Source organism: Lottia gigantea, assembly GCF_000327385.1.
Source record: "Lottia gigantea unplaced genomic scaffold LOTGIsca_40, whole genome shotgun sequence".
Taxonomy (NCBI): domain Eukaryota; kingdom Metazoa; phylum Mollusca; class Gastropoda; family Lottiidae; genus Lottia; species Lottia gigantea.
Window position 1 is genome coordinate 1,824,553 of NW_008709380.1, and position 26,939 is coordinate 1,851,491.

Here is a 26,939-nt window from a genome sequence, read left to right on the forward strand (position 1 = left end):
GCAAACAAAATTTCACATAAGATAACAATTTAAGTAATTTAAACAGTTGTTAAATATTAAAATTACATTTCAAAATGGAACAAAAAGAAGAAAATAAATATGATTAAAATGAATGAATCAATAAAATTTTAAGTGAGAATGAAGAACCATTAAACTAGGCGAAGGTATTTCAATCTGGCCCATTGAAACCAGCTATTTGCTATATTTTTTTATTTCGGGAACAACAATTAATTTTTCTTTCATGTAATATCTCAAACCTTGAAAACTGGACCACGTATTGTAAACAACTTGATTCCTAATAAATCAAAAGCCATCGTATTGCACAATATTTATTTGCATTTAAATACAGAATTTGAAGTACTTTTGTCTTGAAAGATAACTGTGACTTATGATTTTATAATATATATTATATTCGGATAATATAACTTTAAATTACGTGGTACAAAATAAATAACATTACACGTCATATAATCGTTTAACATTACGACAAAGAATAAAAAATAGATCTTAGTTTTAAAAAAGGCATTCCACTATGAAGCCAATAATATATTTCGTCTATGTACTCTACAGTATAATTTGTTATATAAGTAATGGCCGATGTTCACAGGAAGTGATATTGCACAGGAGATTTGAGTTAGACAACCGGATTTGGATTAAGAGATTGGAATTGTCATCAGTGTCTAAAACTAATTGCGCCTTAGTTTCATTGCATATGAATGGTTCTTGTTTCGGCTTTAGGTCAAAAACAAATGCATGCTACATAAAGTCTAACGGGGAAGAACAGGAGTTCATGGACGGCGTGGACGTTTACTGCACAGATTATTCTGGTAACTAATAATTATTGTTATGTTGTAAAAGCAGCCAACTTGATTCAATGGTAGTTACGGTGTACATAATATACATTTAATTTTCACAGTTTCCATTACTATTGTTTTATTCCTAAAAGTGGACTGCTCATGTTGATGTTTAGTATCTGACCAACATATGCACAAATATTTTGCTCGACTACAGGTTTTATTACATTTCATTCTATCCAAAAAATAATATGGACTGCTTATGTTTATTTTTGGAATAGAAGCAGAATCAACTGGACTACACCTTTTATGTCTTTTTTCAGCTCATGTGGTGAATGTTGCTGCATATGCTACCACCACTCAGCTCACCACCGCAGAACAGATGCCAACTAATAAATGTTTCCATCCATTCAGATTTCAAACCACAAGGAAACGAAATATTTGTTTTCGCATTTACGATTCAAGACAGCAATGGTCCGAGGCTAGATCTACATGTCAAAATGAAGGTGGAGATCTTTTAGTTGTTGCAGATCCCAATATGTTGCGATTTATTTCTTTTTCTACAGGAAAGAACATGAATTGTTTAATGTCCTGGTACGGTTATCATTCATCTTGATCATTTGGTAAAGCAAATTGTGACCGAAACACTTTAGGAGAGTAAACCAATCTCCATACAATAGGTTCTGGAATCAATGCCACAATTGTGTATGAATCATAATCAATAAAATAAATTGGATATTAAAGTGTATTTCAAAGAAACTGATACTCATCAACTCTTGCACATGAGCTCCTTTCACCCAAAATATACCTTTTCTGGTATAATCACAAGCTTTACTATTTCACCGAATTTTCTGTACGATTGTTTTCTCAAAACTAAAAGAGCCAGGGTACTCTAAACGATTTTTACGAAACAAAAAATTCCACTTTAGCACAGATAGCAGCTAAAAACAGGTTTTATGCCGAAGTATCTCCATGTTTGTCCAGTAGATGCAAAACATGTCAGAAACTCATTATTTTTTAAGTAACTCTACGAATAAAAGGTACCCGATCCTGGAACAAACATCTGAACATTCGAATGTAATATATTTAATTTCATGTAAGAAATGCCCCAAACAATATGTAGGAGGAACTAAAAATAAATTACGAACTCGTTTAATGCTCACAGAATTAAAGAAAGGCAAGCCTGTTTCTAATCATTTCAACCTCGACGACCATTCAATAGACGATCTCACCCTTATCCTAAGTGAGCGCATAGAAATTGACTTGCCCGAAGATGAAACTACCAAATTCCGTCAATCTAGGGAAGCCCATTGGATTCAAACATTGAATACGGCAAGACCTATAGGACTAAATATTTACCATAATGTAGGCATAGCACCCTTTGTTGTCCCGTTCAAAACAACCAGCAATGGAGCAAGCAAGATAGTTCATGCCCACTTTAAGAGCCTTCAAGAGAAATTCCCCATGTCTCTAAGCAGAAAATGACAGTTGCATATTCAAAAAATAAGAACTTAAATGATAGTAAACTAACAACAATCAGTACATAACAGATACTATACTTTCTAGAAATGTGATTGTGCAACCCCCAATCAATACGTAATGAAACTTAAATACATACTAATCATAAAATCAATATCATAAACATCGGTTGGTCACAGGTGTTTAGACTGCAAATCATTATAACATCGTATCATAATAATAAAACCTGGTAGCGAAGTGGAGTAGCGCTTACAGATTTACAGCAAATACGGAACGAAGTGGAGTGAAGCGGAGTAGTTGCTGTAAATCTGTAAGCAGTATTGCTATTGGAGTAAAACAATTTTTAGGAAAGCACAGAATGTAGGCATAACCTTCAATGAAAGAGTATTGTCCGTGAAATATATTGGGTTTGAAATTGGTTTTACCTTTCAACTACTACTAAGAATAAATAATGTTTTATTTTTTAGACGATCAGTTTTATTTTGGGATGTACCATATTCAGCCTAGTGGTTCGTTCGAATTTGTTGATGGTAGAACTAATTTAAATATACAAATAAAGCCACACCTTTGGGAGAAAGATCATCCTAATTCAAATGCCGATGATTGGTGTGGATTTGTCAAGAAATCATATTCAAAAATCGTCTGGGTGTCCAGTCCATGTGGAGTGATGAAGCCCTTCATATGTGAAATACCTTTGCCGAGTAACTTGACAAATCCGGTGGTTTTCAATTCCTAGAGAATGATCAAATAATAGACAAAATAACCGTATCTATAATATCATTAGTTAGGTAACATATTAAAGATGTACAATTATACGTGGCGCAAACATAACGATTTAATTACAACTGTACAAGAATAGTAACTAACATCCGCAACACCTATAACTACTTTCTTTGCAAGTTCGTTTGTTTATCGAATTTTGTCCGTTTTTATTCATTTGAATTTTAATTAAAGCTTCAATACAGATAGTCGGACCATGACTTTGTTTTGATAAACTTATAAATTTTTGTAATAAACCGAGCAAATTTTCTTTATTGTAAACTACATGGTGTTGTCCTCTATTTACCCAATATGTACAGTCAAGTAACCTAATTTCGTGCTAACCTATTTTTCGTACATGTCCGGAAATGATTAATAATTTACATGTGCGACCTCGCGTGACCTCTGCATTTGCTTGTTTAGATAAACATGGGTTATTTGTACAATGTCAGCAAGCAAGGTAAATTGTATTAATGTCTACTTTGACAAATACAAAATGGCGGAATTCAGTGATTACTGATTACCAAACGTCACAATTTTTTATCGGCCGAATCGGAATTTTTTAAATCTTTTAAGGAATGGTCACTAGTTATATGATATTAAAGATGAATACTAAGACAAGTTAATTACACCACTGGGTATCCATACAACGTGTTTTTCTCGACTTATTTATAGATCAATTGTACACGAAAATAGGTGACGCATTTTGCAGCCGTTGTCGAGTCGGTTTCTCATGAAATATGGGTCAAAGTGAGGGATTCATAAAGAAAATCGAAACAAACCAATTTTAATTATTTTGTAGAATATCTGAGGAAACATCTAAGACATAAAAAAAAAATCTCCGTTTTTTTAACTTTGACGAAATTCGGTGTTGAATCCTTATATGCACGAAAATAGGTTAGCCCACTGTATATATGAAAAGAGAACGTCAAACATTATTTTCAGGAAAAGCACTCCACAGGTGATAACTAAACTTAATTGATCAGGTCTTCAACACCTGTCAATTAACACATGAGGTGCAATATTATCACCCTTGATAAAGACATGTTAGCAGTTTCGGTCAAAATATCCACATCATTTTCTTTACCAAATATCAAACGAATTAAATTTCTGATCCATGCTGGTTAGTTGAGTTCAATATTTAACAACCTTATTGCTATGGTTACATTCGTCATCACAAGCGATGTGTGATATACAATTATAGTAAATAAAAGCCCGATACTTAATTTACAATACACATTGTCACCAGATCAATGAGAGCATATGGCATCAGCATACCATACGAAACAACTAATAAATTCACATGAGTATGTAAGTATTATGCAATTATATCGTTATATGAAATTGTAAAGGAAGATATCAGTAGCAAAAGCGAAATATTCCCAGCAATGGTATTTTTCATACTCTCAGCTTCCCAGACTCTCTATTTTTCTATTTATAGTTGGAGATATACTACTGAATTAGCTAAAATTGTTTTTATATAGTGAACATGATAGGAACTTGAAGGATAAAAGAATCTTATAGGGCTGTTAATTTTTGTTATAATTTGTGTAATGACTTTGAAATATTTGCAATTGCAATTTCATCAACTAGACTTCTCTTATCTTAATAAGTGATCACTGAGCATTAATTTATGTACAGAATGAATTAGTGAATACTATCGTTTGTTAAATCGAGCACCTCCTCCAGTTGAAAATATACTTATGGTATTTATCAAAGATGACGGTGGTTTATCATTTAAGACTTGTGGAAGATACTAAGTGAATTATTTGAATGGACTTTAGTTACATGTGAATATAAACATTACATGTAAATATAAACATTTGATTTTGGCATTTCAATCAGTATGTTGTTTGTATTATAAGTAGTAGGTTATAAGATATTTTACATTTATCTTCGATTCAGTGTATTAGACAAATCGGTAAAGCATGGATTAATGGCTCAAATTGACGTCCCTACCCAGAGGGCGAACACAGGTTTAATATATTCACTCTCGTAAAATTTATTTTGGCTCACGAGACATTGACACAATCAGGAGATTTCCTTGAGCTAAATATTCGGGCGAAAAACATCTTCCAGAACATAACTACGTTGGACCATGAACTTGTTGAGATTTACGACTGGATTCAATTGATAATCACAACTCAGGAGAAGAACTTATCACCAGTTGGTCATAAAAACAACTTTTAGATGATATGGTTTTCAAAAGCTAATATCAAAAAAATTGAGTCGAATGATAAACAAATGGAAATCGCTTCTAAAATTAAATAAATTAATAAATGATTTTCAAAAGCAAAATCCTTATTATTGAACAATTTAAAAATATCTTTAAAGATGATCACTTTAGAGCACTTTTATTAGATGAAAAAATGATAACTTTAATTTAAAATAAAAGCAGTAATTATTGAACAAAAGGATTAATACCAATAGATACAATAGATGCAGTATCCCTTTAAGCAAAGTTATCTTTAAATTGTTCATATGATACAACCTGTTACGTTATCTGTGATGATGTACAAATGCACAGACTAGTGAGATAGTGTGTGGAATTGGCTGTAAATATTATTAATAGCATAACAAACCTATACAGGTATTCGTCCAAAAGAACAATTTACCTATATATGGAGGAGAGATAAATTAAACTTGATATGTCTGGCAACATAAAGGACACAAAATTTAAGCATATTCAAATTTTCGTTCAATATTTCATTTTCTGGGGAAGGGAGGGTAGATTACTTACTGATGTTGATTTCGATTTCTTAGCCGTTAATTAAATAGTATACCAATGCCATTTTGTTTTGACTTTAAACCCGATGTTTAATATTTCTAGGCACAGCCAACTGCGATTTCTGTGGTGACTTCGACAAGAGATGAAGGGCGATCGATACTTCCAACATGCGACGAGGAAAATGCTTAAACAGGACTGTCTGACCAGGTGATCCTGTATGATTCGTTGTCTTGTAATATTACAAGTGTACAAAGTGACTATGGCTAACATTCTGACCAAAGCCAGTAGACGGTTTAGTCGGTATAGTTTGAAGGTTCTATTAGTATTAACGGCAACTTCAATCTTATTCATGTATATGTTTCCACTATCTGTCAGCAATTCTCTTACATGTTTGGGTGGGAAATGTCGAAAAGAAAAAAAAGAATCATTTATTACTTATTTTAAAGAAAAACATGTTAGAAATGTGCCCAAAAAGAGAATTCTCGCTTGGACTGGATTTTTTTCTGATACAACATGGGAAGACATGCATGATAACCATTTTCAAACTTGTAAAGTTAAATCGTGCACATTCACAAACGACAGAAAATATTTTGATGAAAGTGATGCCATTTTATTTCACTCTGGTGCTCTATCTAATGTGATGTCTAGTCTAGATCTTCCATCATACCGCCACTTCTTTCAAAGATGGGTGATACACAATATTGAGCCACCGCCCCGAACGCTGCTAGGATATGAGCAGTTAGCAGGAGTGTTCAACTGGACAGCTTGGTATCGGCTGGATTCTGATATTCCAGTAAAATATGGTGGACTTGTTGAATTAAATGACAACAATGCACCAAAGAGTGTCAATATTTCAAAAAATTATGGATTAACAAATACACGAATGGCAGCTTGGATGTCGAGTAACTGCCATGATTACGTACGGAGACAATTATTTATAAGGGAGATGAAAGGTCATTTGGGCACGGACATGGATTTATATGGGGCGTGTGGTACAAAACAATGTCCGGAGACAATTTGTCGCGATTTTTTAGAAAATTACAAATTCTTTTTCACAATAGAAAATTCTAACTGCAAAGATTATATTACTGAGAAATTTTGGGAAGCGTTGCGGAGAAGACAAGTTCCAATAGTGACAGGCTCAAAAGGTTATGAAAAAGTAGCACCATCTCATTCATATATCAATGCTGATGATTTTCAAAGTTCTAAATCCTTAAGCGATTACTTACTTTATCTGGCCAAAAATGAAGCCAAATATAATGAATATTTATCGTGGACAAACAAATATGACATTTACGGTGAAATCGCTGGTAGGAGAAAATTTTGGTGTGACTTATGCGAAGCTCTACATGACACTGACAGACCTAGTCAAGTGTACAGAGATCTTAATGGATGGGTGCAAGATGATATGCCAGATTGTCCCCAGTTTACGGTAAGTTTTATCTTTTCTGAATTTTTAAATGTTATAACTTGACTTTTTGTCGTTATAACCGGCATGATGTAGAATTGTTTTAAGTACCATATGTGGTCGAGGGATTCCAATCATTTTTGGACAATGTGATAGCTCATAAAATTGAAATTGTTTTAAATTTTTCTTCTAAGGAACTTGCTTCAATAGACCCAATGGTACAATATCATGGACTAGTTTAAGAAATTTATTTATGAAGCAAATCTGATGTTATTTCTGATTTCTTTCTAATGACAATATAATAGAACGGCGTTTTCAGTTTGGTCGAATAGTGTCATTATATGAATTTACCTCCCCTCTTACATAATCTTCTAGTAGTTCGGATGGCCCCGTGTGCTATAGGCCGTGGACGTTAAAGATACCTCGACAGTTGGAAATCGCAAAAAAGGCTAATGCCGCTGCCCTGGCAAAATTTCCCTCATTGCACTCTGCATGGCGTTGCCAGTCTTTATTAGCCAACATGGTGCAGAAAAGTATGACATGTACTCCATTCATTTCATTTCATTTCTTAAACAATCTGATATTTTTCATTGTAGGTTCTAAACTATTTATCACGACAAATCGACGCCTTCAAAATCAAGTATGGTTTGATGTGAAAAAGCTTGACAGAGAACTCGTTCCATGGTCAATGAAATAATAATTTTTGTTTGTTAATTTATTCTATCGGGGAAGAAAGTCTGGTGTCTCCTGAAAGTGAATAGTTTTCTATTGGAACTATTGAAATTAAATAAATATATTTTCATCAGTTACGTCCCTTGAACTTTTCATTATGAAATACTCACTTATGATTGATACACTTTCTCATCTGAAAAGGTCATTAGCTTCTACCAATGCTGCGTGTGGTTTGCGTCCTGTTTTGATCCTATGAAGAAAAAAATAGACACACCGCGTTCCCGTCCCACAGACCACGAACCGCGCTCTGAATATTCAGGCCATGAGAGTAACCTGGTATACGATTTTGATTTCCCATGCAATAAATTAGTAAAATATTATATAATTATTGTCACTATTATGGATAGACATCGTCCTGGCTGCTGCTATTAATACATTGCAACAGAAACTACATGGAAAAATCTTTACTTCAAAATATTTACGAATTTATTATATAAAGAGGTTGTGTGAATCAGAATTATTCCCTTTTAATTAACCTTCACCATCAATTTAGTTTAAAATATTGTAGCGGAAACTCGAAACATTGATCATTAGGACTCACTCCATTAATTCATTTGCCATCTCTTCCCATGTTAAAACACAAAATACAACCTTCTGCAACTTTTTCCAGAAATCTCGTTGAAAGCGTTCGAAAATGTGGAATGAAAGCCTGACCAATCCTTAATGTCTCCTAAAAATAATTCAATATATGATGACCATGAACATTTCGAGCTAGTCAAATTTTCACCAGGAAAGGTATGCTTACTCTTCTAGGAAACAAATACCACTTTTCATTATGGCATACTTTCACACTTAAAGAGGCACGAAGTCCATTTTTTGACCAGTCACACTTTAGTCTCAGAAATTTAACTGAGCTAAGAAGTAAGAAGACATTTTTTAAGAGTGACTAGTGTTTTGTATAATCTCTAGTCACGCGTAAAAGGAGTCTTCTTACTTTATTTACAAGAAATCTGAATACATTAAGACACTTTGTTAACATTTCAGATATGTTTCAATAGACATTATCGTTTTGATAGTATTCATTTCTGTTTATAGAGCGAAACCGTTTTAAGAAATTGTACCCGACAGAGCTTGAAATATATTCAAATATTACAACAACAAAAAACACCACAAACTTAGTATAAATGCTCTGTACATCTCTGCATCTAATTGATAAAACTAAATTGGTTAGGGGGAATTCCGCTTTTTTTTGTAAAAAGTTTATCAAAAACGTCATAAATAATACTTTAAAATATTTCTTAAGTATGCTAGCTATTTATATCTATGTATCTTCTTTTGTATCTTCAAATTAACTTTGTTTTAAAAGTGTTGATTTATAATGGCTTGATATCATGAGTTGAAACTTTTCGAATACACAGGAGACATATTTTTCAACAATTAGGCCTTTATTTTAGTCAAATCCGTACACTAGTTTTCCAACAGCTTCCAAAAAGCAGAACAAACTTTAAAACCTTGCGTAATGTTTTTAAATATTTTTGTCGTTTACAAATATTTTCAGATACGTCACAGGGCACAATTCTGTAGATTTTGGTTTATAGTTTTCACAAATTTGAGCAAAATATTGTTTCGACCAATTAAAACTGAGCGTACTAATTGTTAATCAATATTTTTATAAGAAGACATAATTCTCTAGAATTAGGCGTATATTTTACTTACCAAAAAGCACAACGAAATTAAAACGTTAACGTAAACTTTTAAATAATTTCGGTGTTAGAAATAAACGGCTGGATTGTTTTAGTTAATAACTTGAGATACGTCAAGTGACGTTTCTCTATATTTTGGTATAAGATTTCGAATTACAAAAAAAAAAAAAACGGAATGCCCCTTAAAGTATTTACAAGTGCAATTAATAAATAATAATAAAACACCAAGAGTTTATTCATGTTTTTTTTGTCCGCATTTATAACTTCTGTCACGATTATTAGAACATTATTTGAATGCTCTATTTGCATATGATTGGTTCGGTTATAAAGTACATAATATGGTCAAAATCCTGATAAGGTTTTTATATACATAAGAGTATAAATGGTGTATTATCAGTACAAATCATTGTCGAAACCTGAATATTTACAATAATTTTGTTAATATTAATGTTATTTTGTTCACAAATTCGAGTTTATCTCTTCAGTAATGTACGACACATACAGTCATGTGTTCTATAATCATGTGATTACAAAATTAATTCATTGAAAATGATGTGTTGATAAATAGAATGTGGTTTTGCCTTAAAATTTGTTAGTTCCCTTTGTTTGTCAGCCTTGTATTACACAAGAGTTCCCTATAGGGTAATTAAGATTTATCTTATCTCATTGCATGATGAGGTATATTGTCAAAATTGCAAGGTGAAAGTTAAAATCCAGTTTGCCGATCTGTACGTCTATCTAAACGCTTGAGGAGATTATCACTTACATAACAAAAGATCCTGCCAGTTATAAATGAAGCGATTTGATTGTATTGTACGCTAGCGAATACAACCAATCAGAACCAACGGTAGAAAGTCTGTGAAAACACAGGCAACTTTTTGTCCAGGGCTCTTATTGGCTGTAATCACTGACGCACAATCCAATCAGTGATATAATAGGGGCTATTGGGGGCTATATAATTATAAGGTATAAGTGCAAAGAAGGTCAGTTATGTACATTATACTGCGTTTACACTTGATGGTCCAGATGGCCTCAGTATCCATGTTGGCCCGAGCTGAAGCACGCCATGGAATTTTTTACTTTTTCCCGATTTCAGCCTGAGTTAAGGCTTTCTAACTAGATTGTTGTAACCGTCGGGAACATATTGTACACCCAGTATTACTAACCATTAATAACGAAATAATTACTTAACACATACTTGTTGCTGTGGGGTGTATATCTATGTTATTAAGAACGCATTAGTTAGTAAGGGATTACAATAGCCTATATAAATTGCTAAGGGTGTACATATTCTGGATGATATTGGTATTAGAATCAAATTAATATTATGAGGGCACATCAATAGAATATTTATTTCGCTACTATGGTGATTCAATAATATTTTTCTTTCATTTGACCTTCGTTCTCTGAGACATAATCTCGCCGTTCACAAAAACTATAATACGCCTGAATAATGAAAAAAAAGTTGACTCATAGCCAAAGAAATGATCAAAGTGCCATAAATATTGACGACGCAAAATTACCTTAGACACAAAGGACTTTTGTAATATAAATATAAAATATTCCTTTCGCCTTTATGTTTCCAACTACAGTCAACCGTAGTCAGAAATAAATCAAACCTTTCAGTAGAAGTTTTGTAGCTATTTTTAATAATTTAATTATTTTTCGTCACGTTTTTTGAAGAAATCTTTAGTTGCATGCCTGAGTGTGTTGAAACTACACATAAAATAAACAATATCTTTGATAATTTCCTTTTCTCTTCAAGTATTGTAATAACTGTAATATCCCCGTCACTTCGGACCATTTGCGATTTTACGGCGACTAGAAAATGTACTAGGACTATGGCAAACGTGAAAAAAATCCCCCAAAATTTTTCATGAATAAATTTTCATTTTTATGGACTGTCTTCACTTTTGCCAACGATAAAACAGTTATGATGAGAACATTTCAATATACAGCTTCTTTACTTTGGAACCCATTATTACAATTGTAAAACATAATCTTTCTTTTTATACATTTAAAGGGACACGCTGGCCATTTTTTTTACCAATCATACTTTACCGCTTTTCACCACGAAATATTCACTTTTGATAGATATCCATCGATGTGTGAAAAGTTCATTAACTGCTACCAATGTTTCGCCAATATGTCGTTTTGGATGGATATTACTTAGTTTGTTTATTTCTTGCAGATTCTGACATGATCGATCTGAAATGAAATTGAAATGGGTTTTACGTCTTACTCTAATGGACTTCCGAAGATCAACGACTTAATAGCTGACTATATTAATATATGTACATGTGTTTCAAACATCTTAATAGAAAAACAGATCCAGAATTTTTAATGAATGTAGTAATTTCTTTGAAGATTTAATAAATAATAGTAAATAATAAGTTTATTTGTTTCAAGGCAACGGCCCATAGAACACACATAATAATAATTATGAAATAAATATACACGATATATTCAATATAATTTACATAGCTTTCTGTGATATATATGATGATAGATGTAAAGAATGTAACAATCCTATTTACAGTTTGATATATTAACAAACAGTAGAGAAATAGAATAAATTCATTTGTACTTATATTTACAAAATTATTTCTTAAATTAGGAGGGTTGAGTTGCTCTTAGTTTAAGTGCAAAATATATAAATTTAGCTAAAATTTGAATAACAATAAAATTTGAAGTTGATAAAATATTTACAAAATCACTCTAACACTTATGTTTGAGATATTGAGGATTTTCTGGTTTACTTTTCTACTACAATTGTGTCTGTTATAGACCGTACAAAGTGTAGTAATCACAATTGTGCCAAAACATCACCATAAATGTACCATTTTTTTGACTTGCAACTGAATTTCCTTAAAAATGTTTTATGGTACTGTACCATGTGGCTGACATTGTGGAATGTGTCGTGATAGACTCAATAATGGTTAAACTGTGTATAGATACTTAAATTCATGCGAAATCTGGCTTTAACATGGGGACAATTTCCAAAAATTTGCAATTCCAAATGTGCCGATATTCCATCCGTATATCATGTCCGAGGACGGGTAGGGTCAGATTTGTCGGGCTTTATCCTCTGTAGATATATCAAAAGCCTTAACTTCTCACAATTCTTACCCTCTTGCTATACACATATCATATTGAAGAATATATAAATAAAAAAAAAGGCGCCCTGAATGACACAATAAACCCAAATATACAACTCGTCTCCAAGGGATTCACAATGTTGCATTCATTTGAATTGCTTTGAATACTAAAAATAGTTTTTACTGTATAAGATTGTTACCAGCTATAAGACGCCTAGACAAGTTACTAGCTGTCAGTCGTGGTTGCAGATTTCATATTGACTACAAGCTCACATAACTCTGAAAATGATTTTACAAATCCTTGCTGTAAGCTGTTTAGGTAAATATTACATTTTAAAAAAAATAATATTGGCTATTCTTTGATCTTTTTCTTGTAAAATGTAAAAAGGAAGCAGTTGTAAAATTAACATATTTGCTTTCTGGGTATAAATTCGTAAAATTCTCCACGTTAAATATTTACAATTTTTCATACCTTTTATTTTTTCTTTGAATTTACTTTTTTTTAATATTACCTTCCACCCCCAAATTAAGAGTAATCTGTTATATATTGATATTTTATATCAATAGTAATCTGTTAGTAAATGGATTGGGAATAATATTAACTTGATACAATACTAATGCTAAGGGGAAATAAAGGTACGAATAGATGTACGCATGATGTACGGTTCGGTGCACGTTGCGAGCTCATAGATACAGTAGAAAACGAACTAATTTTGTCAATTATTCCGCACAGTACATCATATTTCGTATATTTATTCACGGCAATGGATATAGGGCCCCTTTGCGGTATATAGTTCATCCAAAATATTTTGGTTCATTTTAGTGATCATCCCGCATTGGCTATGCTTTTTGGACTTAAAAAAGGTAACATTATTAGTGTGACAAATTGTATGGTTGGTTGGACGTTTACATTTTGAGATTCATTATGTAAATTTGAAGTAATTACTGATTGAACTGGTATTATCTTGGCCAGCTTCATATATTCTGAAAATATTTTCAGCTGTCTTCGTTCATGCACAAATTGATGTTCAGTCATGTACCAGTTACACCGCAGCTGCAGATAAATGCAATGCTGATTACTCAATTACTGGAGGCATGTCTTTAACTTGGGGAAGTGTTTTAGGATTCTATAGCTTACCAGGAAATGTTTATTGCAAGTAAGAATGTAATTTTTAATTTCCTAAGAATTTTCATTGTTATTACACTCAAAATCATGAACAAGAGGTTGGTGTAAAAGAATAGACAAATATTTACGGCCTGAATGTTAATTAGTTGACATGGCCTAAAATGAACACTTGCAAGTTACTAGACAATTGCTTAGTGGATCTACATCTCGCTATGGAAGAGTACTACTTCAGTCCCAATACTTCATTAACATGAGGACATCGCCGGCCACATCGTGATCACATGTTAAATTCAACATTGTAAAGTAAACTTTTTTAATGTATTACTTTCAGTGCTACAAACAAGGAGAATTTCATGAAGCTTGCTAAATGTATACAGGAAGCTTACATTGCTTGCGCCAAAAATGACTTTCATAAGTTTGTTGCGTCGGCTGATGGAATAAAAGACGGCGTAGAATATTACTGTAATAACTATGCAGGTAGGTTATTTTTTAAGGATTGTTAAGATAAGTTAGCAATTGACAATTAAGTCGGATTCTACGAATTATATTCATTGATAAAAATACAGACATCGTCATTAGTTTTGTATAATTATATTTCTGATCTATGGTTCTGATACTTCAATGTGTATTCTTTTATTCTAGATTTTGATGTCAGCTGTATAAGTGAGCTTGGTTCATGTGCAAGCGATAAAGCTCCGGCCAATCGAACTATCCCAACCATGACTGATGGATTTGATAAGAACAAGGAATATTATTGTGGGTAAGTCTAAAAGTCATGCACTTCCTAAATTGAAGTAACGGGTGTCTCGAGAAAAGCAGTCCATGCTTACTCTTTTCGAAACACCTGATGGTACTTTTCTTTGGAGGAGTCCACTACTATACAACTTTTACTTTCGATTTCGCCATATACTGGACGATATTTTGATTTACGGAATTGTCTTGTTTGTGTGGATTTTTATTGGTTTTCGATAGGTCTCTTTCTTAAGTCACTTGTCCAAATCTGTCACGAATTTTGTCCTCTAAAGTGTTTACAAGCTAGAAATCAAGGGCTTTTCGAAGAACAGGGACAGTCAACAAGTTTCATTCAAAACTGTCAAGAATGCACCTTCTTACAGGCTAAGGATTCATCACGATTCAAAGGTTGATTGATTGGGTCGTTTTTTTTTATTAAAATTCATCAATAGTTCTAGAGTTATTCCAAGCTAACATTTGAATGGTTTTGAAGAATAAGGACAATGAATCATAAAATATATTTTTCAATATATCATCATCCATGGAAGACAATAAACATAATTTCACCAAGTTTCGTCAAAATGTTTTCAAGGACCATCACACACTTTAGATATTTTTCGATATTTCTAATTTTCAATTAGATTCATTTTAGTCTGGCAATTCTCTCACTTACCCACTAAGTTTTGTCAATTGTGGACGAACGGGCCGACAGACGGATATGGGTGACGCCACTATACGCTCAACATGAGGGCGTATTACTATTAATATATAGCATTTAACTAGTCTTTTATATTTATTTTCTGTACGTTTCATTTTTATAATTGTCTTATTAGGGCAGTGAAATATATTGGTGAATGCATTACAAGCAACGACAAACTGATGAAATGTGGTAAAGATAAAACGAAGGGAATTTTCATGGAAATTGTCGAAGAAATACTTCCACCAGCATGTGATGCCACGTCTTTTGTAATTTCTTCTGTTTTATTGTTAGTTTCATTATTTATTTCTCTTTAAAAATTTCTGTTCCACCTAATCTGAATTGAAACCAAAACATTACTACAGAAATCGTACGAATGAAGTCATTATTTGAAACATAATGATGGACAATGTATAATTTCAAAGTTGTATGTATGATTATCTTTAGAAGACAATTTCTACGTATCTTATTTTTTTTTAATTCAGTTGTAGCCGATTTGTAATCAAATCTTAAAAAGAATCAAAAACTCATACTGATGAAATCGTATGAATGAAGTCATTATTTAAACTATAATGATTGATAATATGATATTTCTAACTATATGAGTGAATATTTTTGACAATTGTTTTGTAAGTAAAGTCTTCTTTGATTGAGATGGGTTCAATTAGATTTAAGCTTTTTCATGTTTTTTTTTATCCCCTATTATTATGTTTTCTTTTGTTGTTAAAATTTAATTAAAACGATTATTTCAATTTATTTCTTTTTACTGTGGCCAAGATGCTGCCAGTATAGGTTCGATAGAAATATGAGGGCTTGCCGCCGTGTAATTTTTTTCCAACATGTGCAGCCGAAAGGCCAATGCATTAGTGCAAACATTAGTGCGTTCTGGCACTATTAGTCGAAGGTCAAGTATGGACACGGGTAATTCGTACGTGTTTGACATGGAACCTCTGATTCGCACGCACTATTAGCTTACGGCTTAATGCGGACACAGATGTGACTTCTTGGTACCTTACGTTTCGTACTGATGCACTAATAGCTTACAATCATTTGGGTAATCTAGTACCAATCAAAACACGTATTCCTTGGTCGATGGTCTCGGGTGTGTTCTATATAAGTGAAAAACATCCTCGTTCCGTCAACAGAAAGCCATTCAAAAAGGGAATAAAAAATTGACAGAGAATATAACTTGAACTGGATCATACGAAACTTCGCATCTTGCCTAGCTCCGTATAGTCGCAGATCTCCGATAGGTAGAATTTCTCTGTTGATCGGGATGGAACTGGATCTTGAAGAAATAGCAAATATATTTATACAGTTTACAAATCGGTTCAAGTCTCTACCCATTTTACAGATGATAGTACACAATTGACATATATAGGTAAAGTTTATAGTTCTGTTTGTGGAGTCAGATGTGAAACCTACTAAAGTTCTTCGTAATAATAATATATGTAGCCACATTAAAACTTTATATACAGTACTGGACAAATTAATAGCAATTATAGTATTTCAAACATCGGACTTAAATACAAAATTCTGTTATTCACATACCAGAATGTTTGTTGGCACACAGAAATGTACCTCTGCCATGGAAGATCCTCATGTAATAAACTAACTGTTTTATCTTTAAAAATTGTCTTTAGAAATCGAAAAAGAGCGGGCTACTGCCACTGTCCTAGCAAAATTTCCCCCATAGCACCCCACATGACTCCTCATTAGCCCAAATGGTGCAGAAAAGTAGGGCGTAAAACTCCATTCATTTCATTTTATACGTTGTCTTAACAAGTATGCAAAACTTCATTCAAATGAAAATATATTTTATCTGCTCTTGTGTGTCAATTTCCTACTATTTCCTATTATTTTGGCCAGTACTGTTTATATATAAATATATCAATGATATAGGACTCACTCCACTAAATGTAGTCCAGGCTATTTTTAGAAATCTTCTTTCTCTCTCCCTTTTGGGGTTTTTGCCTGCCTATTTTTGGGTAAAATTTGGTCTAGATTTGGAATTTGATGTCTGAAATTGCATTATCTTTCAGATTTGGTGAGATGATGAGAGACTTAAAGGCGGAAGGCTAATTCTAAAAATAGTCGTTTTGTGAAGTGCCAAACTCTAGCGGATGAGTATAACCGGTAGTAGTCTACTTTCAATTTTAGTAGCTCAAAATTTTCATGGTCATCATATAATGAATTTTTTAGGAGACATTGAGAATTGGTCAGGCTTTCATTCGACATATTGGAAAGCTTTCAACGAGATTTCTGGAAAAAGTTATAGAAGGTTGAATTTCGTGTTTTAACATGGGAAGAGATGGCAAATGAATTAGTGGAGTGAGTCCATAATGTATTTTGAAATACACTGTCAAATCCGGGCATGTTTTATACTTTCCTAAAGATGTTTCTTCTGTAGAATGAGAAAGTCTAAAAAATCTCATAAATCTGTTCATATTGCCGTACATATACTACATAAAAGAGTATAAAAAAACCAAAATACTACCGATCTAAACCGCAAAACGAAACCCGATATCCATGTGCAGTTACATTACGTTATGGTAATACAAAACATTCTTTTCTGATATGGACCGAAGCATAGACAACTTATTTTAAACGATTCACTCTAATTCATTCTGTTGAATTGCATTGACTTTAAACCTAAAGATAACAATCGTATGTTTGTTATAACCGAGACTATGAGGGTATGAGAGCCCTGGGCAAGTCAGTAGTGGTTGCAGATTTCATATTGACTACAACCTCACATAACTCTGAAATGTTTCTACAAATCCTCACTGTTAGCTGTTTAGGTAAATATCACATTTTGTTAGTTAATATTTTTATTAAATCTTTGATCAATTTGATGTAAAATAGAAGTAGTTAAAACATCATTGCTTGTTGAGTATAAAATTCGTAAAATTCTCTAAGTTACATATTTTCAAAATTTCATAACTTCTGCTTTTATTTGAATTTGCATATTGCTCCCCAAAATCTCGAAATAGGGGGGTTTATGATGAAAAGTCGTAGTAATGAAGTTTGAAAAGTATATATTTGACCCAATTGGCATCTTGCATATTTAAAAGTATATGAGGGATATATCTAGAACCTCATTGAATAGATAACTACAGCGCACTTAAATAGTCACTTCTGTATATATATATATACTGTATATCGGGATAGAAATATTTAAACAGAACCTAAAAAAAAACATAATGTTGTTACTCGGAGTTTCACGCTATGGGATCTTCAGATAACAGATCTATTTTCAGTCTACGTCCATACTGATTTGACCTATTTTCTGTCTGTGTCCCTATTGAAGTAATCAGTAGGGACGAAGGCTGGAAATTGGTCAGTTGTCTAAAGATCACATAACGTGACTTGCGTAACAACAGCAGGGACGCAGGTTGAAAATAGGTCAGTTGTCTGAAGGTTTCATAGCGTGAAACTCCGACTAACATCAATAGGGACGAGGATCAGTAAGTTGTCTGAAGATCGCATAGCGCGGTTCGGCTTTCCATATCATTAGACCTCATATGATTATCATATTATTGAACCAAGTTAATTTCACCTTTAAGTCAAATTCTTTGTAACCCAAGACTTACTGTTCGCAATGAAATTTTTTGTACCAATACTTGTTTTAAAGGCATACTGGTAAACGGTCAGTTTGTTAAGCTTGATACCAGTTCATGTAAAAACTTTAATGATACGATCAATAACTGTGTCACAAATTATTCCGTAATCGGTATACCACGACAAGATGCTAGAACTGTACAACAATTTTTTAGTTCCATTGAACCATCTGTTTACTGCAGGTAAATTATGTTGCATTCTCCTCCAATCCGAGCAGTTTCTGACTGTCAGTTATATAGGCTTTTTTTTTTTAGGAGAAATCGTCTAGTCGCTTGTTTGGAACAATAATCGACTATGGCTACTCTCCAAGCAACATGCCCTATAGTGCAATCCAGTTTCCATCCCATACCTCTGCTATTCCATTATAGGCGTGATATTGAGTATATAAGAATGTGATACAAATCAATTTCAGCTCAGAGAACAATGCGAATTTTAAGAGTCTTTTAAGTTGTATAGTAACAGCTTATAGAACATGTGCAGGTGGTAAATTTCAAACTCTGCTTGCTACTGGTGAATCTTATAAACAGGCTATTGATGAGGTCTGTCGTAGAAAAGATGGTAAGTCAAGGGAATTTTTAATTAACTTAATTGATAAACTCGTAAAATTTATCATATATGCATAAAGTTTACATTGCACTTTGAATGACATGGTTTTTACCAACTTTATTAGTCTGAATATGACCTTCTGGTCAAATTGATGTAATAAATAACTATACAAATTTTGATTATCTAGACACTATTCAAAACATATTACTAGTTTTATACATAATAACCAATTACTTTATTCGTAACAATCTGGTGTTAGATGTAATATTTCTTGTCAAACAGCATTAAGGTAATCCAACCCCGATCAAATCATTGAATTTTTGTTGTGATGAGCAGCTCCAGTTATAGTCACATTTACAATGAGACTTTTATTGCAATTTGCATACGAGAATATTGTTTGCTTTTGTGTGTGATTTGTTTGTTTTCATCTGAATCCGTATATATCCTGTTGTTCTGATTAGCCTGGGACATTCTAGCCATTGAGAGTTCTTTTTCAGTCTATACGTCACATTGTATATTGTAAAAGATACTGTTGATACTACTTGATATCTTCTCACTATAAACTTTTTAACCTTGTAGGTTTTAATGTAACGTGTACGTATAATTCCAATTCCTGTGCTCGTACTAATATTGAACGGAAAGGTTTGACTCAACCAGAGACTTATACTCCATTCTCAGATCAAAAGACTGTTTACTGCGGGTGAGTATTTTCCATATATTTCCCAATCTTCACAATGGTCAAGCTATTCGGAACTTCGTTTATAGACTTTCTCGATTCTTCAACCTATACTTTGCACATACAATTACTTTATTTGTCATGTTCATATATACAAGTATTATATATAAAATATAATTTGTTATCAATTACCGTTTATTTTTTACTTCAGATATACGGAAATATTCAAAACCTGTTTAGAAAAAGATACCGTATTATCAAGTTGTCCCCAGTCTCAATCAAAGAAAGTCATGCTGTATATTATAGATAAACTTGCTCCTCCAGCTTGTTCTACGAGGACATCTTCGGTTTTGAACTTAAGCCTGTTTATTGTTTCTGTTTTATTGTCGATTTTTAAGTATAGCTATTGAAACATTCTTACATGGTCATGCATATGCGATCTGCCTTTATGCATATTTAAACGAAATATTTTGAGCAACTTCAAACTGTACTTAAAACAAAACAGACGATTTAAATGAGTGAATATATAACTTTATTTGCTATTGTTTATTCTTGATAATTATTATTGAAATAACAGTAAATTTGTAACTTACCATTGAGGTTTTCACTACTCAACGAATCATTGTCTTCGTCTAAGCTACAGTTATAGAGTTATGTCCCTTGATACATCAATTTAAAAAGAAAATTTATTAAGCAATATTTTATTCACATTAAGTACAAAAAAACAGATCGGGGAATAAGATTTTGCACATGTAACCTTTAACAAAGCGTAAGGTTGTCTGTTTTGTTTTGCCGCGAGAACTATTAAAAAGAAAAGACCAGAAATTGTAACATCTTTATGCAAACTTCCACTCAACCATGTACTCGGCAAACTGGTGCATTGGATAAACTTGCAGAGAAGTTTTTTCAAGGGGAGCATGTCATCTGGTGTTAGTGACGACAATCAAAGTTATTTCCCACTGATCGTTTAGCAAGTGTTAGCAAATTTAACATGCAAAATAAAATTCTGTCCCTTTCATTAATGTAGCAAATTGTCTCCCCTTATGTGAGGAGTTGCCACGCAGTGAAAGCTTTGGTCTGAAAGCCAGAATAACAATCTTGTGAAAAATTCAAAAACGTGATATTTCACATTTTAGATTCCGATTGGATATTTTGATTTTTGTTTTAATGGTGAGTAATTTTTCGTTAAACTTTTTAAAAATGGCAGCTTATTCCAATGAATTAAAAGCTAGATAATCCATGTTTATGTCCAGTTTGATTAAAAAGGGTTTTATTTGAATATTTCGTACAAGTTTAAATAGAGAAGCACACTGTAATGTCATTAAACAAAATAACATACACATCAATAAATCTTACAGTAATCTTTTCAAAAAAATAAAAGCTTTTACTATGTTCTATGCTCTGAGAGAAAATTCAAATAAAAAACGTAGGGTATTATAGATCAGATTTAAATATATTTCGAGCATATTTTTTAATGTAATACCCATATTACGTTATCTTTACACCATTAGAACTATTATACATTCCATTACGACTGTAACATCAATTTGAGTAGTAGAAGATAACAAAAATAGTTTCGACAAGAGCAGGATTTCGTTGATTCCAAATGTCCAACGTACAACTAAATTTCGCCTATGCACATGTCGATAAGAACTTTGTGGTTCCATTCTCGTTAAAGATTTAGGTTGAGGTACGACTAGCATCCTCAACCCAAGGCTGAAGATTTCGTAAAGCATGTAATGAGGTGTTATTCATACACAATGGGTCTCTGATATCATAGATAGTATTGGAAGATTCAGACTGAAGACTTATCATTAATCTATTAGCTGCTTGTCTTTCTGCTTCACGCTCTTCTGCAGTTTGACGCCTGAAAAATAATATTTGATAAAGTTGTAGATAATAAGGAATCCTCTGGATGCAAATTTAATTCCTCTCAGATAAATTTTAGAATAGGTGCATGGATTTTAAGCATTCACATTTCACTCCTAAGACGATATGCGAACAGCATATACGTGCGACTTCTTGGGCTGTAATTAAATTACATAATGATGCAATTTCCCTATAATAAATATGAATAAATTTACATGATTTAGCCTGTTAAATTTTCACGGGAGCAAGTCACTAAATATAAATGTTGCCATCATGTATAGAAAGAAACTACGTATCAGCCCAAGTTCAGTAATAATTATTTTTTATTTGCATTTTCTACAGTAGTGGTAAATTGAGGTTAAATTTACAAATGTGTAAAATATATATTTTTAGGACTCTTTCCACTTGCCATGATTTCGTCAAATTTAGAAATTGAAACTTTCTTCTTTATCAAAACAAAGTCGCCGGCCTCCTTCTTTTCAATTTATTTGCGGGAAAAAAAACTTCAAAACAAACTTTGTCGCCTGATCAAGAGTTGATGCAATCTGAATTTTGGTCACAAGGTTTTCATGATAATACGTATTTACAAATCATTATAAATCGATAGTAATGTTTGTATTTTCGTTGGAGCCATTTAATTATCTATTCCATACTCTCCACGTAACGTCGCGAAAAACATTTTTTGCACAGAGGTAGCCTCCCTTTGTATTTTATTTATGGCTCCTTCCGTCGCTTTACACATGGGTTTCATTGTTTTACATAGCCAATTTCCAACAAAACATGGTCAAAGCTGATATAAAAATTTGAATTTACGAAATTTACATTTTGACCTACCTCCATTTGGTTCGTCTGTTTTGAAACCAAGTTTTTACTTGAGCATCTGTCATTTTCAATGTTTTGGCTAGACTGGAACGTTCTGCCGATGCCAAATATTTTTGGCGGTGGAATCTTTTCTCAAGTTCCATAATTTGTAGCCTGGAAAATGAAGTTCGTGGTTTCTTCCTTTTCGGTGGTGTTCTGTTTTGATAAGGATGACCAACTCTTCTAACAACTAGAATGACAAACGTGAATAGTTTAAAGACGCTCATCTACATTTTTAATATGATAATAACTTTATAGTATTTCATAAAAAATAAAACAAACCAAACAATGTTTTGAGTGGAAATGGTGAAGCTAAGAATAGTAGGATCTGAAGGGGGAAACAAACATATCAGGTGGAATCAGATGTGAACTCTAATTTTCATATAGACAGAATTTATTTCTTATTTAAGATAAGAAATATTTTTTGGAGGAAAGCTTGTGTGCCCCTCTGAATTCTTCTGTTTTGTTTGAAATAAAATATATCAATATAAAATATATAAAATTACTATATGACTCAAAAACGTGCAGGACAAAAATGTATGTATCCGAAAGGTAGCAATGATTTTTTTTTATTTTTTTTGAAAATATTCTTTAGTTTAGAAAGTTGATCTATTAAGAATGCATTACAATGAATATTTGTCATTAACATTTCTGAAGAATTATGATTACTGATTCAAATAGCAAATCAATACGGGTGTTTTCTTTCTTAGAAATGACTAATCGAGCCGCTAAATCGCTATGCTTATTTGCTGTTTCTCCATATTGTAATATATCGCCCATTAAACTCATGTAACGACATGTTTCAGGTTCTGTTTCTATATCGCTTTACATTTGATTATAGAGCATTTTTTAACAGTTTAAATATTTTCGTTGTATTTTATTAATACTGCTAAAAAATAAAAGTTTATAATTACTAAATCAATGCCCTGTGAAACTGAACTACAATGGTGTTCTCAAATATTAAAGACTATTTGTAGTGCCTTTAAATGATTCACGAGAGGTTTTTCTATCCTTTGTATGTGTACCTTTGACAATAATAGATCTTATTTTGAACATTCATATTGCCAATTCGATGTCCATAAGTCCTAAAATACCAGAAAAAAATTAACTATCGCTCATGAATTTAAACTAAAATATAATCTCAACAACTTTTTCAACGGTAAAATCGGCTCAACTTTATGAGGAAACACAGGAAGTTCAAACGTATCGGACCGGTGCAATTATAACATATTATGTTGGTGTTCCCAATGCATGATGACATGCAACTCCTTTTTGAAGAACATATACTCACCACCGAATCTATCCCGTCGAACATCAAGCCAGGGTACACCATAATTTCCCCATATCGGTAAAATCGGATGGGGTCTGTGTGTAGGAACACGTATAACAGCCGAAGATTCTGAATTGTTCACAAATGGCACATAATTTAAGGGAATAAAAGGAACAAATGTTCTCTGTGGTGAAGCCACGCGATCATCTCCCACATTTTTTTCCTCACTACAGTCTATGCCCTTATCTTTAGTTCCGGAAGTAGAAGAAGCTGTATCTCCCAGAATATTCCTGATGCTAAATTTTAGATCCTTTTTGACACTGTCCGTTGACGTGTCCTTAGGGATTTCGTTATTGTCGTCATCCATGGTAAAAGAAAATGATCCACAAATAACAGATTTTCAAGGGCCAGTACGAACTGTTCCAGTAAGAATAAATTTTGATGTCCTGAGTGTAATTAATACAGTATCCATTTTAAATATAAACATTGGATTGAGCAAAGACTGCGATTTCGATTTTTATTTAACAAGATAATACGAGGTACTTCACTATAAAAACACAACGAAAAGCTCTCTAAAACAGGTAAAGTTACACATCCTTCTAAAGTTTAAAATAAAAATTATGCTAAGAAATAAGCAAATGATATTATAAGATTAATGTTAAGATAATTAGAAAGATTTTCTTGTTTTTCTCAGAATTCAACATGGGACCACTTAGAATATGTCAACAAGAAAACGAAAGAATTCATCCCCCAAGATGTTTATAAGATGTAATTTGATTGGTTAGCACGGTATTAGTGTGGTAATGAGTTGTTCCCTTGATGGTAAAAAGGTGTAATGTGATTGGCTAATACGATAATAGCGCGGAAATAAGTAGAAGATATTGTCCCGCCTTTATGTTAATCTAATTAGATGGCGGATCGTTTACTGAGTTTTATTTGAACGTCTTGTAATCAATAAGAACTGTCTGTTAAGGTCGATTGTTATTCCATTTCTTATTCCTCATCGTTTTAAATCAATTATATAACACATAAAAAAGGGGGAAATTTGTTTTTCGTTTGTCTAGAAATGTATTTTATTTTTTTGCGCGGATGTTTAGAATAATAAAACAAATAATGCTGTTATGAATAATTTGGAAATATGGTACACAATGTAAAATTCATATATCAATGTTTCAAAGAATTATTTAAGCCGGAGCAATCCTGAGAATCTTTACATATCAAAGACAGGACTAATATAGAAAAATGACAAAAGGCAATGTATCGTCCATATCTGAAATTTAAACACACAAAAAGACTCATTTATGCGAACAAATGATGTGATCGATGCGGTCTTGGTAAAACTGGGATATTCGTTTAAGGATTTCTAGTCGGAAAATTTCCTTTATTTCTGGAGCATAGGTTGTGGGGACTAACCTATGCACATACACATACAAAGAGCGAAACATTCGTATACTTTGGTGGGAACATTTGGATACATTTCAACGGCATGTTTCGGAATTTCCTAAACGGAAGCCACAAAGTTACCATCTGACGTGTATGGGTCATGGTCATGGTTCTGAAAAAAAAAACACAAATGTTCACAACAAAGATATGCAATTGAACTCAATGAATCAAACACCATTTCCAATCATCAAAATTTCAAAACACCACAATATAAAAATATAAGGTGAATGAAATACAAGAGGCACTGACTGTAAAAGTTATTTAAGCTTCAATTATTTCTTTTTTTTCTAACAACGTCTGGAATCGGACACATCTAAATATTTATAAAGCAAGGCAATAAAGAAACACCTAATATTTAACTACTCCTTCTAAGGTAATAAAACGTTCTCGAGGGAAAAACAAATTTGTCGCAATTTAGTAAAGATGTCATAAATATTCTAACTAAATAACATCTTTAAATTTATCTTAGTAGTTATATTCATCGAATAGCAACTTCAAACCAATTCCAGTCCATAATTATTTAAGTTGCTTTTTCTTTTGTCTGACAGTTATCTTCCTATTTTCAATTCAATTGTGTTTTTTCTTTTGTCTACAATAATATACCCTTTTTTACTTCTGTGGATATCAAAATAATAGACGGTTAATTGACCTTATACATGTCTCAGTAACAATATTAGACATACATGGACTAAATCGTGATGTATACTCGCCATGACCAGAAAGTCTCGGTGGTGCACTGATAATGTCTTACCTTACCTACGATAAAGGTGTTTGCAATGTATAAACCAGTCGTAAGTTTTTGTTTTCCATGCTACGGTCTATTTGCTGGTGGTACAGATGAAGACCAAAATCTATGTGGACCATTATGGCACTGACAGGTAAATACCAGAACATTCGGCACTTTTTTGATTCATAACTTAACATTTCTTGACCATAACGTCCATCTATTTTAATGGTATTTTCCCCAGAAAGTGATACCTTAATCGAGAGAAAAAAAGTTTGATAAAACTATTGCTTTTCAAAGAGACGTTATTATCACTAATCGCAATAAGAATTTAAGATTAAAGGAAAAGTTTCTATATATGATTGGAGTTATCACTTACAAGTGGTGTGTTGTATCTCACAGAACACTGATACAGAGTTCTTCAGTATCACCTTACGTCCTCATCCAAACTGTATTTACTGATTTATGTCATTTCTCTTTGACTTAATCATATTTGTTAATGTAATTATAATGTTTTCACCAACTTATTATCAAAAACATTTAGAATGTTATAAAACAATTAATTCAATAATGTAGATATCAGTTGTTTATATTAAGATAATGGATCAAAAAGAACCAATTTGACAACCGATTATCTTAACGTATTCCGGCTTTGTATCAATTTGCAAAAATGAGATGAAACTGATTTTAACGTCCTATTGTACATGGCAAAATGAACTTTATTGAATCGGGC

At 32.6% G+C, this 26,939-nt stretch overlaps 3 protein-coding genes across 3 annotated transcripts; 2 read left to right on the forward strand and 1 right to left on the reverse strand.

Moving 5' to 3' along the window:
- Window positions 1–6,115: 6,115 nt before the first annotated feature.
- On the forward strand, window positions 6,116–7,234 carry LOTGIDRAFT_122340 (hypothetical protein; the record flags this gene model as incomplete). Its single annotated transcript, XM_009060075.1, has 1 exon — window positions 6,116–7,234. One exon carries the CDS (start codon window positions 6,116–6,118, stop codon window positions 7,232–7,234), a length of 1,119 nt encoding a protein of 372 aa, XP_009058323.1.
- Window positions 7,235–12,890: 5,656 nt separating this feature from the next.
- LOTGIDRAFT_233532 (hypothetical protein) lies at window positions 12,891–21,275 on the forward strand (the record flags this gene model as incomplete). The annotated part of the gene is made up of 9 exons (XM_009060076.1): window positions 12,891–12,960; window positions 13,642–13,798; window positions 14,099–14,244; window positions 14,410–14,527; window positions 17,239–17,243; window positions 18,831–18,999; window positions 19,230–19,375; window positions 19,943–20,063; window positions 21,176–21,275. The coding sequence occupies exons 1-9, from the start codon at window positions 12,927–12,929 to the stop codon at window positions 21,273–21,275; spliced, it is 996 nt and encodes a 331-aa protein (XP_009058324.1). The 5' UTR covers window positions 12,891–12,926.
- A 444-nt stretch (window positions 21,276–21,719) lies between these two features.
- Window positions 21,720–24,406, reverse strand: LOTGIDRAFT_163574 (hypothetical protein; the record flags this gene model as incomplete). Its single annotated transcript, XM_009060077.1, has 3 exons — window positions 21,720–21,906; window positions 22,743–22,959; window positions 24,061–24,406. The coding sequence occupies 3 exons, from the start codon at window positions 24,404–24,406 to the stop codon at window positions 21,720–21,722; spliced, it is 750 nt and encodes a 249-aa protein (XP_009058325.1).
- Window positions 24,407–26,939: the final 2,533 nt, after the last annotated feature.